The sequence below is a fragment of the Bubalus kerabau genome, chromosome 21, assembly GCF_029407905.1.
Source record: "Bubalus kerabau isolate K-KA32 ecotype Philippines breed swamp buffalo chromosome 21, PCC_UOA_SB_1v2, whole genome shotgun sequence".
NCBI lineage: Eukaryota > Metazoa > Chordata > Mammalia > Artiodactyla > Bovidae > Bubalus > Bubalus kerabau.
This window is the reverse complement of record NC_073644.1, coordinates 38,323,446-38,337,396: the sequence shown is the minus strand read 5'-3', so window position 1 is coordinate 38,337,396 and position 13,951 is coordinate 38,323,446. Positions and strand designations below refer to the sequence as shown.

The 13,951-nt window shown below is 36.3% G+C and overlaps 1 protein-coding gene across 2 annotated transcripts in view; it reads left to right on the top strand.

The window, feature by feature from the left end:
• Positions 1–13,951, top strand: part of THOC1 (THO complex subunit 1) — a 36,980-nt gene that overhangs the window by 11,033 nt on the left and 11,996 nt on the right. For both annotated transcript variants that reach the window (XM_055559435.1, XM_055559436.1), the window contains exons 8-11: positions 3,671–3,753; positions 4,685–4,758; positions 6,222–6,330; positions 7,541–7,672. In XM_055559435.1, coding sequence (XP_055415410.1) covers positions 3,671–3,753; positions 4,685–4,758; positions 6,222–6,330; positions 7,541–7,672 — 398 coding nt within the window. The remainder of the gene's footprint in view (positions 1–3,670; positions 3,754–4,684; positions 4,759–6,221; positions 6,331–7,540; positions 7,673–13,951) is intronic.

The window sequence follows — 13,951 nt, the reverse complement described above, 5'->3', positions numbered from 1 at the left end:
GGAGGCCTGGGTTAGATACTTTTCTCCAGAAAGGGCTTTCATGACCCGCCAGGCACCTTAGAAAGTACTATGACTAGTGTAAGCTTACCTTCATCCAGCCCAGCTCAGGGTCTGTAATTGCTCAGGTCATCGAGTAGACTTGGCACTGGGCTACAGTTTGGTTCATCCCTACCCGAGGATGTAGTCCTGTATGTCCCAGCCTAGAAGATGGTTGGGGTAGGATTTATTAGATTCCACACCTTCCTTGGACTCAGATTTATTTTTAACATCCTCACTTCAGGAAGCTGCTAAAAGAGTGGCGCAGTTTTGCAACTGATTCTTGTTTGACGGACAGAAATGGCTTTGAGTGCTGATGCTGCATTGCTTATCTTTCTTGCCTTCTTGGTTTTTGCCATATATTCTTCACTGAATGTTAGCTCTCTACAGTTTTTAAGAAAAACCAATTTTTCTGTTTCATTGTATAAAACAGTGCTGTGAACCGGGTTTATGCTCTGTAGGAATTTATAGAATTAATGTAATTGATCCAAGTTTGTAGTTGTCCATAGTGAGAGGATTAATCTGAATTGTTAATTAGCTAGTTAATTATTAGCCTTCTGTTACTGGAAGCTCAACTTTTTCTATTTTTTAACAGCTTTACTGAGATGTGAATTCACATACCATGCAGCTCTCCATTGCAAATGTGCAGTTTTCTGTTTTAGTATATTCACAGGGCTGTGCAGTCATCACTGCAGCTGATTTTAGAACATTTCTCCTCCTGTAGGAACCCCGTGCCCGCTGTCACGCTGCACTTACTCCCATCCCTGCCTTTCTCCCAGGCCACGAAGAATAGGTCATCTACTTACTCATCTTGGGATTTTTCCTATTCTAGACATTTTAAAAAATGGAATAATACAATATGTGGTCTTTTGTGACTGGCTTTTTTAACTTAGCATCTTCAAGGTTCATCTGTGTTGTATATATCAGTAGTTCATTCTTTTTTACAACTGAATGATACTCTCTGTATGGATAGACTGCAGTTTGTTAATCCATTTATCAGTTAATGGACACTTGAGTTGCTTCTGCTTTTTGGCTATTGTGAATAAAGCTGCTGTGAGTATTTGTGTACAAGTTTTGTGTGGATGTATGTTTTCACTTCTCTTGGGCATATACATAGAATGGAATTGATGGGTCATATGGTGACTGTTTTGGAGAAGGAAATGGCAACCCACTCCAGTACTCTTGCCTGGAAAATCCCATGGATGGAGGAGCCTGGTAGATTGTAGTCCATGAGGTCGCTAGGAGTCGGACACGGCTGAGCGACTTCCCTTTCACTTTTCACTTTCATGCATTGGAGAAGGAAATGGCAACCCACTCCAGTGTTCTTGCCTGGAGAATCCCAGGGACGGGGGAGCCTGGTGGGCTTCCGTCTATGGGGTCACACAGAGTCGGACACGACTGAAGCGACTTAGCAGCAGCATGGTGACTGTTTTAATTTCTCCTGGAGGTATATATAAGAGTAGAACTACTGGGTCACGTGGTAACTCTGTGTTTAAGTTCTTGATGGGCCACCAGACTGTTTTCCCAAGTGGCTGCTTCATTTTACAGTCTTATCATTGATGCAAGTGCCTTCCAGTTTCCAAACATCCTACTAACAGAAGTTAGGTTGGCATTTGGGGATATCTTGTAGTACTTTTTCTTTTCTTGTGTTTGTAGATGCTGAAGAGTCAATAGAGTATATCCCAAGACCTTTAGAAAGCTGTTTTAGCATGTAGTTTATCCATTAAATTTAGTTAAGTATGACTGAAATTTTTAACCTAATGGAGAATTATGTCATGTGCTATTGAGTAATAGAGAATAGACAAAGATATTTTAAGTAAGTAATACAGAATGGTGAGCCAAGTTCATTCACTAGCTTAATGACTTCATCTAGCATATTAGTTTTTCTTTAAAAAAAAAAAAAAAAGGCTTTTTGTTTTAAAATAATTTTAGATTTAAAGTCTAGAGTATATGTATATGTAAAGATACTAAAGTATGTGAATAGCTTCACCTAATGTTAACCTCTTACATACTATGTACATTTATCAAAACTGAGAAATCAACATTGGTGCAGTACTTTATTTAGACTTCATCAGTTTTATCACTGCTTTCTTTGTTGTTTAAGGATCCAATCCAGGACCCTGCATTTAGTTGTGATGTCGTTTTAATCTCTCCAGTCAGTGACAGTTCCTCAGCCTTTGCAATTTTTTTCATGACCTTCATAGTTTTGAAGAGTCCTGGTCAGGTATTTTGTAGAATGCCCTTCAATTTATGTTCGTCCAGTGTTTTTCATAGTTAGATTGCAGTTGTGGATTTGAGGAAGAAGACCACAGAGGTGATGCGCTTTTCTCGGTGCATCGTTTCAGCATGGTGTTGATGTATCTTTTACTGGAGATGTTATCCTTGATCACCTAATTAAGATAGTATCCTTGATTGCTATATTTTTCTACTACAAGCTACTGTTTTCCCCTTTGTAATTAATAAATATTTGGAGGGAGATACTTTGAGGTTTTTAGTAGCATTCATCAGTGGATCTTGCTTATAGCAATTACTAGGTTTCCTGGTGCTGATTTTCTATCTCTTTCATACCTTCTACATTTATGAATTGGAATTCTTCTCTAAAGAAGAGTTGTCCCTGGAATTCCCTGACGGACCAGTGGTTAGGACTCTGAGTTTTCACTGCTGAGAGCCCAGGTTTGATCCCTGGTCAGGGAAGTAAGATCCCATAAGCCATGCAACGCAGCCAAAAAAAAAAAACAACAGTTGTGTTTTCCCCCTTGCTTACTTATCAGTTCAGTCATCTATTTCAAAATGAAACTCATGAATATTTATATGAGTTATAATCTCACAATATCATTTTTTACTTTGTTCAGATTGCTCTTGTTCTCCCCCTTGGATCACTTTCATGCATCCTGATATAAAAGGATAGTCGAGGTGCATCGTGCATTTTTCCTTCTCAGCCACTGGAATCAGCCACTTCTCCAAAGAGCCTGATTTGTCTTATTTTTAAAATGGTGTTTAGAAGACAAGATCTGGGCCCTAGATACGCTAATTATTACTAGAATATCACTGCTTCTAGGCCATCTCAGTGGACAGTGCTTGGAAAGATATGAATAAATACTAACATATACATATGCATCTTTATGTTATCTGTCTACATTTTTTTTTAATGACCAAAAACAGTGATATCATAGTGACTGATAACTTGTGAGTCTAATCTTGCACCAGTAGACCTGCTTATTTCTAACTTCTTTCCCTGACAGTGAGAAACATGGCTCTCACTATAACTTTTTTTGTATATATTATTACACATTTATACTATCTGAGTAATACAGTTTCTGATTGTGCTTCAGCAAAATCATAAATTAGTACATAAAGGATTCTGTAAAATTGTTCTAGAATATTCATAAATAACAGATCAACTATATCTGTATTAGTATATATTAGAATTCTGCATACTCTAAAAGCACCTTCAAGAAATGAATTTTAGAAAGAATTTGAAAATCAAGTGTGATATTATTTCTGACTTGATCTTTTGCTTAATTAGTTATCATTTTATATATTTTAGTTATATGACAACAAAGTTGTATTCTTAAACTGGTTTAGGTGTTTGGGTTTGCTTTGAAAATCTTTTTTTTGTTTGTTTTTTTAATAGGTCTTAACTTGCAGAGTCAATTTAATCTGGAAAATGTCACTGTTTTCAATACCAATGAGCAGGAAAGCACATTGGGTCAGAAGGTGAGGCTGATGTGAAATCAACAGAACATATTTTAAGTTTGTTATTGAGATAACTAGGACTTCCCAGGTGGCATAGTGTTAAAGAATACTCAGGAGACATGGGTTCAATCCCTGGGTCAGGGGAGATCCCCTGGAGAAGGAAGTAACAAGCCACTCCAGTGTTCTTGCCTAGAAAATTCCATGGACAGAGGAGCATGGCAGGCTATACAGTCCATGGGGTCACAAAGAGTCGGACCCAACTGAGCATACGTGGCATTGAAAACAGTCCAGAGTTGGCAAATGGTTAGACATTCATTACCTGCTCTTCATTTAGGAGCAAGTTATAAAGTTTAAAAAAGTTTTAATAAGATATAACTGATATTTCACATTAAATTAATCAGAATACTTAATTTATCCCTTAAATTGTAATCATTGTCAATTTGGAAATGATACTGACTTTAAGATTTTTCCTTTCCCTTTTATGTATCTTTTAGGTATTTCTTGGACTATTCTATGTAAACTAGTTGTTTAAAATTTTTCAATATGGAGCTGGACACCAAGCATATCCTAAAGTGTTCCCAGATAATAAGTGTTATGTGTACAAGTTGGGGAAGATTTTCAGAGTTCAGTTAAAGCTGGGGAAAAAAACTACTTAAATTTCCTTTGAGAGTTAGTTACTATGATTCATGGAGTCCTTAGTGTACTAATGATCCTCTCACTTCTCAAAAGATCATTGTGTACTATATTTCCAAATCATGTTTTGCCATAGATTCTCTATTCGTGGAGAGAATCTACTGACCATATTTGGAAAAGTACTGGTTTAAAACTTTACACTGCGTCTTCATGATTATCTTATTGTCATACTGCTCTTGAGTTCTTGGATCCCTGTCGTATAGAATTCTCTCTGCCTGACAACTGCTTCATGACCAGATGTACATTTTTTAAAATTTAGCACACAGAGGACAGAGAAGAAGGAATGGATGTAGAAGAAGGTGAAATGGGAGATGATGAAGCTCCGACAACTTGGTGAGTGTTTAGAAGTTCAGATTTCTTGATTTACACAGAAAATACCTTAATGATTTACCAAGTACTAAGGTACAGAGAGGAAGGAGGTAGGAGAATGTAGACAAGGAGGAAGGAAATAATGCTTACAGATTCCTTTTATTTGTAACTTTATATATAAATGTCTTAAAATTTTAGCTCCTAAATCACTAATGGACTGAATCCGTTGGTTTCTAAATTGTGTGCAGGCAGTCTGCTGTTTAGGGGTGGCCAACCTTATACAGATGCATAACGTTTGAGAAGCTAACCACAGGCAGCTCCTTCCTTTCTCCCTTCCATTTCACTTTGCGATCATGGTGCTATATGGGTCACTAAACTTAGTTCCTGTTTCCTGTATAAAATTAGTGTTTCTTGGAATATTTGTCTGGGCATGAAGCTTAGCAAAGATGCTAACTATAATCCATAGGTTAAGGTTTATTCAGAAAGAATGGAATAAGCTAGTATGCAATTATGTTTACAGACAGAATTAATTTTAAGTGGTGATGTGGAAATATTTTTGTAGATATTGGAGGATATGAAGTAGTTGATACTGCAGCCATTTTTAACATATGGTTAATACTGAAAGACTTCACTGGCCGTTTCTAATAACAGGATTTGCTGATATAAAGTCTAAATGTCTATTTTAAAATCAAAAGTTGAAACAGTTTATAGCATAATGATTGCTTGCAAAATTAAAAATTAAAAGAATATGTGTTCACACTGAAGATTTGTAATATATCCAGATTGAACTAGTAATGCCATTTTTGTAATCCTAAATTGATATATACCTAATGTGTTTGTTCCCTACTAGGTCTCCTTAACTTAGTGTGTGGGATATAGCACCTTTGACTTTTAACATTAGAGTCAAATGAACATTAGTTTGAACCACATAGAAATTAATTTCTTTCTCATGTAAAAGTCTGAAGACAGGTGCTTCAGGGCTGATGCAGTAGCCCTCTTGAGGGAGATCGTCTGGGAACCCAGGTTTCTTCTAACTTCTTAGTCCACTGTCCCTGGGTATTTGCTTTTTTCCCTGCCGTCTTGGATGGTTCATCATCACATCTGCCTTCCAACCAGGGAAAAGGGAAAATGGTGAGAAATGGCCCACAAAGGACATGTGACTCCCACTCCCAAATGATTGGGCAGGACCTAATCACATGGCCACACCTGGTGCAAGAGAGGTTGGGAACGTAGCCTTAAATTCTGAATGTATCCAGCCAAAATTCAGGGGTTCCACTACTGAAGATAAAGACAGAATAAGGGTCTGAGAACCCCTGAAATTATTTATAGTAAAGTTTATATAAGTATTTATGAATTTGTTTTCTTTTCTGGGGAAAGAGGCTTTCATTAACTTTTTAAAAGGATTTGTGCCCCAAGGAAAACTAAAGCATTTAGATATTTCTAAAAGGACTTAAATGATTTATTTAATGTAACATTTGTTTTATCAGCTCCATTCCAATTGATTACAACCTGTACCGAAAATTTTGGTCACTTCAGGATTACTTTAGGAACCCTGTGCAATGCTATGAGAAAATCTCATGGAAAACTTTTCTCAAGGTGAGTTGCCATTGCAAAGTACCAAAAGCCCATTATTTTATAGCTAATGGCAGAGTCAGAACTTGACTCTTGTCCAGCATACTTTTCACTATTTAGTTCTTATGACTGTTATGTTTTTATACCTGTTTCATAATATAGATGGTAAGCTGTAGATTACTATGTAAACAGTTAATTTTGAGAGTAGTTTATAAATTATTTGAGGATTTAAAGGTTAGTAGTTACAGCTTTGGTTTTTTATATTGGTTTGATTTTTTACATAGTATTGTCAACGTGCATTGGTGAACTGTTTGCAGACTACATTCTGCCTTTATTTTGCACAGAATTATTTTGCCTACTCTGTTAGAACAGGACTCTGCAGACTATGGCCTTGGACCACATCCAGCCTAATGCCTGCTTTTGTAAATAAAGTTAATACAATATTGGCAAACAGCCACACCAACGATTTACCTATTTGTGATTGCTTTTGTGCTGTGATGGCTGACTTTTGTAGTTGAGACCATTTGATGAGTCATATGGTCTAAAATATTTGCTGTCTGACTTCTGCAGGAAAATTTTGCTAACTTTTTTTTTTTTTTAAAGAATTCTCTGTATTTCTTTTCTTGGCTCCTTAAAGGTCATTTTGTCCTTTTTGTTGTAATCAGAATCTAAAGTTAATAGGTATAGCTTTTAAAAGTAGAATAGTGTGTATTCTGTGTTACTTTTTAAAGTGTTATATGCAATAAAGTTTTTATTTTATATGCAGTACTTTTTTTTTCCCTATAACTGTCCAAATTGAGATTAAATAGTAAGTGAGAAGTCACTTGGAATTGTCCCTCGGCTGGATAGGGTTTGACGTCATGTTTTCATTTGGTTGCTGTCTTTAGCACAGAAGAGGCTTGAGAGTTCCCACTGCTGATTAGACAGCTAACTTTACTGACAAATCTCTTTATTCTCTCAAAACTTTCCCTTCTCTGTTTTCTCCTTACACATACTACTTAAGAAATCACATATCTTCAGAAGTAGAGAGTGTATTCCTAGTTTTAGAATAACCATAAAATCTCACACAGAATAGTTTTATCCTATTTTGCTGTCATAATTTTTCTTCCTTAATGTGCCTTCAGTATACATATATGGTTAACTGGGAATAAATTACAGATTATTTTGATATAGAGAAGCACTAAGCAAGTGATTGCGCAACGGTGCCAAATTAATTTGTATTTTTATTTTGCAGTATTCTGAAGAAGTCCTAGCTGTTTTTAAGAGTTATAAATTAGATGATACTCAGGCCTCAAGGAAAAAGATGGAAGAATTGAAAACAGGAGGAGAGCATGTATATTTTGCAAAATTTTTAACAAGTGAAAAGGTATGAATCTCCTTTTTTCACGAAGCACAGTAAGAAATATTTTTGTTTTTATTATTTAGCTGATACCCTTGTAAGTTAAATACAGTAGAGAAGTTTCTGACTTTATTTTTTGTTAAAACTGGTAAATGTTAGTTTGAGAGTCCTGTTTTTTTCTTGTAGAAGTAAGACTGATTTCAAAGGTAAACGAAATTGTTCTGCATTGTCTGTTTTGTAAATTTACTTTAGGATAAGTGGGTTTTAGTTACTTTCAAGTACATATATTTGAACCTTAAGTTAGGATTTAATTTGCATTTATGAAAATATTTTGTAATTAATTTTCCATTTAGGTACAAACAAGGGGTTTTAAAATTCCCTGCTAATTTTATTTATACAGTTTAATAAGTAAGTTTTTTTCAGTTATAACGCTAAGGGATTGTGTAAATTTCTAGTCAGGATGGCACATTGAGTTTGTTTCAGCTCACTTCTTTTGCTCCAAACACATAGCAATGATAGGTAAAATATAAAAAGAAAACCACAAAGACAAAGCTGGGCTTCCTTATCCAAAGCTGGATGAATATCTTCATGGACCAAAACTGCCAAGTAGTAAGTGAAAAGAAAGCCTTGGGCCTCCTGGATTCTATATTCCAAGCAGGTGGTGGCACCCAAGGGTTTGGCTATGAGTGAGACCAGGTGGGTTCCATGTGAGACGAGCAGCCAGAGCCACATTCACCTGCTTGAAGCCAGAGACTGGGGTAGAAATTAACCCGTTTTTGAAAAGAAGCTAAGATAGATATTACCATTCTTCTGCCAAAGGCTGTCCTTTCATTCAGAACTCTCTGATGAATTCCGAAATCCAGTGCTAAGAAAGATCACCAACAAAATCAACTATTGATGTATATGTTCCAGAAGTTTAAAATATGTATGTTTTGGATGATCAAAGAGATCACTGACAATAGAACATCCTTTGAGAATAGGAAATTGTGAAACTGAAAAATTTGAGCAGAAATGAAATAGAACAGTTTAATATGACAGCTACTTGAGAGTCAAATATGATCATTGAAAGCATAGCACATAGAATTGAACAATAGATTGGACATAGATGACAAGAGAGTGAATGATGAGAAGTTCACCGAAAACACAGCACAAAGAGACAGATTTTTTTGCTAACCTGAAAGCAGTTAGGAGCCATGGAAGATAGACTGAGAAATTCCAGCATATATTTAAGGAGGATTTCCAAAGAACAGAAGGGAGAGAATGGTGGAAAAACTAAGGGACTGAAGGAAGTCCCAAGTTCTCACATTGAAAGCGTGCTGCAGCTGCCAAGCAGGATAAAGAAAGATGAATCCATACTTCAGTACATTATGCTGTTACCTACGAGTATAAAGAGAAAACCTTAAATAGGCCACCAAAGAGGGGAGGGGGGAAAAAACCCCACAAATATACTGGAACAGAGTCCTAACAGATATCAACAATAGGTACCAGAAAGCAGGGGAGAAATATTTCTGCTGAGAAAAAAAAACAACAAAAAAAACCCTATCTATCTAGAACAGTGTCTCCTTTACTGACTGTGAGCATTTTCACCAGTGCAGACAGCATGAGCTCTCCAGGTTAAGCACTGGAATCCCATTAGGTAATATTATGACAGGTAAAAGCAGCTTTTAGAAGACTAAAGCTTTACAGTATGGAAAGAAAAAAAGGCACAGAGAATTGCAGCAAAGAATGTAAGGAGTGATGTCTTGCTGTTAGGCAGCAAGTTTATCTTAAATTTCAGCATAGAACCCTTCTTGTGCAATCTTCATATTTTCCCCATGTATTTCCAGCATACAGTGCAGGCATTGATGAACCTTTAGAGTTTTACTAACTGCAGTTTGTTCGAAGACTTTTGCTGACACTCATGCCAGTTTTAATGTATGAGTGTGCTTCCACTCATCTGAGAAGGCAAACACAATTACTAAACCTTTATTCAGTACATGAAATAAAACCAACTTGAAACGGTCCTCAAGGTGGGGGGCCTGAGCTGCCGTCTTTCTTGTAACACTCTTGTACTCTGGGTCTGACGCAGGACAGCTCCATGAATATCAGTGAACATAGTGGAAAGTTTAGGGCATACTCATCATTCTTTCTTGTTTTTAGAATCCCTTCCATGTGTGAGTCAAGCCATAGTTATGGAAACAAGAGAGTAAATTCTTTGGGGCTGCCAAGCAGCCATGACTAAAGATAGGGTTTAAGAAAAAAACACCCTGCCAATGTAGGCTCTGGATCTGGAGCCTAATTCTAAAGAAGAACAAACTCTAAAAGAATTGGCAGAGAGGACTGGTTAATTGATATAAAGATAAGAATAAAGCTGGAATGAGAAATGACCCATTGTGACTATGTTACTAGCCAGAGTAATAGAAATTAATAATAACGATACCAAAAGAACCATTAAAAATGTTAGCTCCTCGAGAAATGAGAGCACTACATAGTCAGGATTTACACAAAGACCTAAGTCAGTATATTTATAAGTGAAGACAGGCATTTGAAAAGAAACATTCACAACGAGGGTGGTCACTGCCACTTGAACAACTTCCCAGAATTATGTAGGAACTCGGTGGTCCCTTTAAACAATTTAAGAAAGAACTGTAGTACACTTGAGAGAGGTTATATTTTCCTTGAAATCTCTCAAGATACACAGTTGATCAGTTTTATACAGTATACTCATTTTTTTAATTGAGAAATAGGCAGCTCCTACAGCAGTACTACTTTTATATCAGAAAGACTGCTGTCCTGTTCCCTACTCCCTGACAAACAAGTCCGTGGGCTTTCACAGAAAAGCAAAGGCTAATCAATCAACAGAAAAAAATTAATATTAAAGTTGATATATTATTTTTACCAAATTATTAGGCAAACTGGAGATTATATCCAAGCACTCTTATTTGAAGTAAAGGAAACATTCTAAACTAGCTCAGATAAGGCAGGGAGAAGCCCACATCACCAAAGGCCCAAGAGAAAATCACAGATTCGTGTGCTAGATGGCTGTTGGTTTGTCTTCCCGGGAATAGTGGTTTCCTTTTAAAGAGATTTGCCTTTTATAATCTTACCCTTCTAGTTTGATTAGCTAAGCTTTGTAATTCCATTGGTTTGCATTAAGAAGCAATAAAAATAGACCTAAGAAGCTTTAAACTTGTGTGGAAGAGAGATCACAAGAGAAATTTAACAACTGGAATATAGAGCACATGCATAATAATTTGCATCCACGGAGGATGTATATAAGTAAAAACTGATCAAAAAAGTTGAAGTATTAGGGTGGAAAGAGACATACCAGGCAAATACCAACAAAAACAAAGCTACATAAATACAAATAAAATTTAAGGCAAAAAATGTTAAGTAGGATGAAGGAATATACCCACTCCAGTGTTCTTGCCTGGAGAATCCCAGGGACAGGGGAGCCTGGTGGGCTGCCATCTATGGGGTTGCACAGAGTCGGACATGACTGAAGTGACTTAGCAGCAGCAGGATGAAGGAATACATATTAAAAGAATGAGCCACCAAGAAGAAATCATACACTTACTTGCACTTAAGAATATACCCTCAAAATATATCAGGAAAAACTTCAAACAATATGAGAAATTGGCAGGTCCACAGTGATAGTGGGATATTTTAAGTGCCTTCATCAAAAACTGATGGGTTGAGCAAACTAAAGATAAGTAGGTAGATGGAAGATTTTAGCAGTAATGAACTTGAGTACCCGATGGTTCAGGCAGACCAAGATTAACAGGTATATGATAGGTTTGCATAATAAAAAAAATAATCCTGATGTATATGTGGAAACTTGTATACAAGTAGAGATAATGTTTTGAGTACACATGGAATGTTCACAAAATTTGTATACTAGGTCATAAAGGACATCTCAGCATATTTCAGAGATTTCCTGTTGTGCAGAATACACACATTCTCTGGCCACAGGGCAATTAACTTAGAACTATGAAAAGGATAGTTTTAAAAGATGTGAATATATGGAAACATGAAAAGCATTCTCCAGGAATTAAAGAAGAAATCACAATGGAAATTCTAAATTTGTTATGAATATGTTATACAGCAGATTGGAAGTATTTTATGTCATGTGTGTGAGTCACAAAGTGAGAGGTAAAAATATTACTTGAAATATTGAAAAATATTGCACTAATGAAAAATTTAAGAAAGAACGACTGAGAATTTAATAAGCTCAAAAAGATACAGAATAAGCCTTGAGAGAAGTAGATAATAGCACAAATTAATGAAATATAAGAAGCTATAGAACATAGCAAAACCAAAAGCTTGAAAAGAAAAATTTTATAAAAAGAATTGTAACAGTTCTCATAGAACAAGCCTGACCAAGGAAAAAATAAAAAGGTACCAATAAACATCATTAGCAATAAAATAGGAGTAATTGGAAGTCAAGAGACAATAAAATGTGTAAGAGACTATATTCTGAACTGCTGTATTTTTAGATCTAATGAAATAGTAATTTCATAGAATAATTAATTGCCACAATGGATTCACAAAGAAATTAAAACCCAGAATAAACATAGAACAAGGAAATAGTAACCAAAGTGACACCTTTCAAATTACATCAGGCCTCAATTTTTTTAGGTAGATATTATCAGTACCTCAAGGAATAAAGGAAAAGCAACCTAATCTTATATAAGATTAATGTAACTTTTAAATGAAATCACGATAAGGACAGAACAAGAAAAAAAATGTATATATCAATTTCACTTATGAATAGAGATAAAAATATATTGTAAAAACTAATCAACTGGTTATTTTTTAAAAATAAAGACTAAATAATAACTAGTGCTTATTACAAAAACAAATGAGAAAGGAATTCAAAAGAATTCTCAGTAATTTCAAGAACAAGACATGGATGTCTGCCAACCATACTTCTGCTCAGTGCTGTAATGGAGGACCTAGTCATTTCAGTAAGAGAAAACAGAAAAGAAATGAGAGTTGTATGCCTCGGTGAGAAAAGACTGCACTGTCTGTATTTGAAGGCGATAGAATTGTCTACAAAGAAAATCTGAGAGAACCAACAGACTTGTTTCAGTTGAGGAAGATTAAGCAAAGTTACAAAAGGAAAACATCAATAGTGTTCCTGTTAACAAAATGTTGTTTAAAACTGCAGTGAACACTAGTACCTGGGAGAGATCTTCATGGAGAAAATGATAAAAATGAAGAGGCCTGATGACATTTATAGATAGGAAGACCCAGTGCTGCTCCTCTCCAAATATGTCCATAAATCCAGTGTGTTTTGAATCAAATCCAAACAGGCTCTTTAAAGGAACTTGAATAGTTGATCTTAATACTTTTATGGAAAAGCAAACTCCAAGAGTGACTAGGAAAATTTAGAGGAAGGTGGGAACAGTTGCCCTGTCAGACAGATATTAAGACCTATAAAGGTCTAATAATTAAAACAGAGAGTAAGTATCAGTACAGGTATTAAGAAGAAAAAAGAACTAGAACTAGACAGCATGGAAAGACAAGCCACAAACTAGGAGAAGGTATTCACCACCTCCAGAACCAAGAAAGATTACTATCCTGAACATTCCTTTGACAAAAACACAGCTACATGGAAAACTGGAAAGATGGTGTGAACAAGTAACTTAGAGATATAGGAACCTGCATAGCTAATGAGCTGTGAAGTGAAGTCAAGTCGCGCAGTTGTGTCCGACTCTTTGCAACCCCATGAACTGCAGCCTACTACGCTCCTCCATCCATAGGATTTTCCAGGCAAGAGTACTGGAGTGGGTTGCCGCTTCCTTCTCCAGAGGATCTTCCTGACCCAGGGATCGAACCCAGGTCTCCTGCACTGTAGGCAGACGCTTTACCGTCTGAGCCACCAGGGAAGTCCAATGAGCTTAGAAAGGATGATAAACATCTGTAGTAGCTAAAGAAACTTAAATGATGAGATAATCACTTCACACAACAAATTGGCAAAATTTAAATATCCTAACAAAAAATAAATTGACAGAACTGGGGGGACCAGAGAGCTAGTGCACACACCACTGCTGCTGCTGCTGCTGAGTCGCGTCAGTCGTGTCCGACTCTGTGCGACCCCATAGACGGCAGCCCACCAGGCTCCCCCGTCCCTGGGATTCTCCAGGCAAGAACACTGGAGTGGGTTGCCATTTCCTTCTCCGCTAGTTGAGTATAAATTGAAAACAGCCACTTTGCAGAGCAATTTTATAACAAAGAGCAAAGTGAAAACTTCTTTTCTAAGAAGTGGGCCCTAAAGAATCACACAAAAGACTCATTGATTGTAACCTGTGTGTTTGTGAGTGA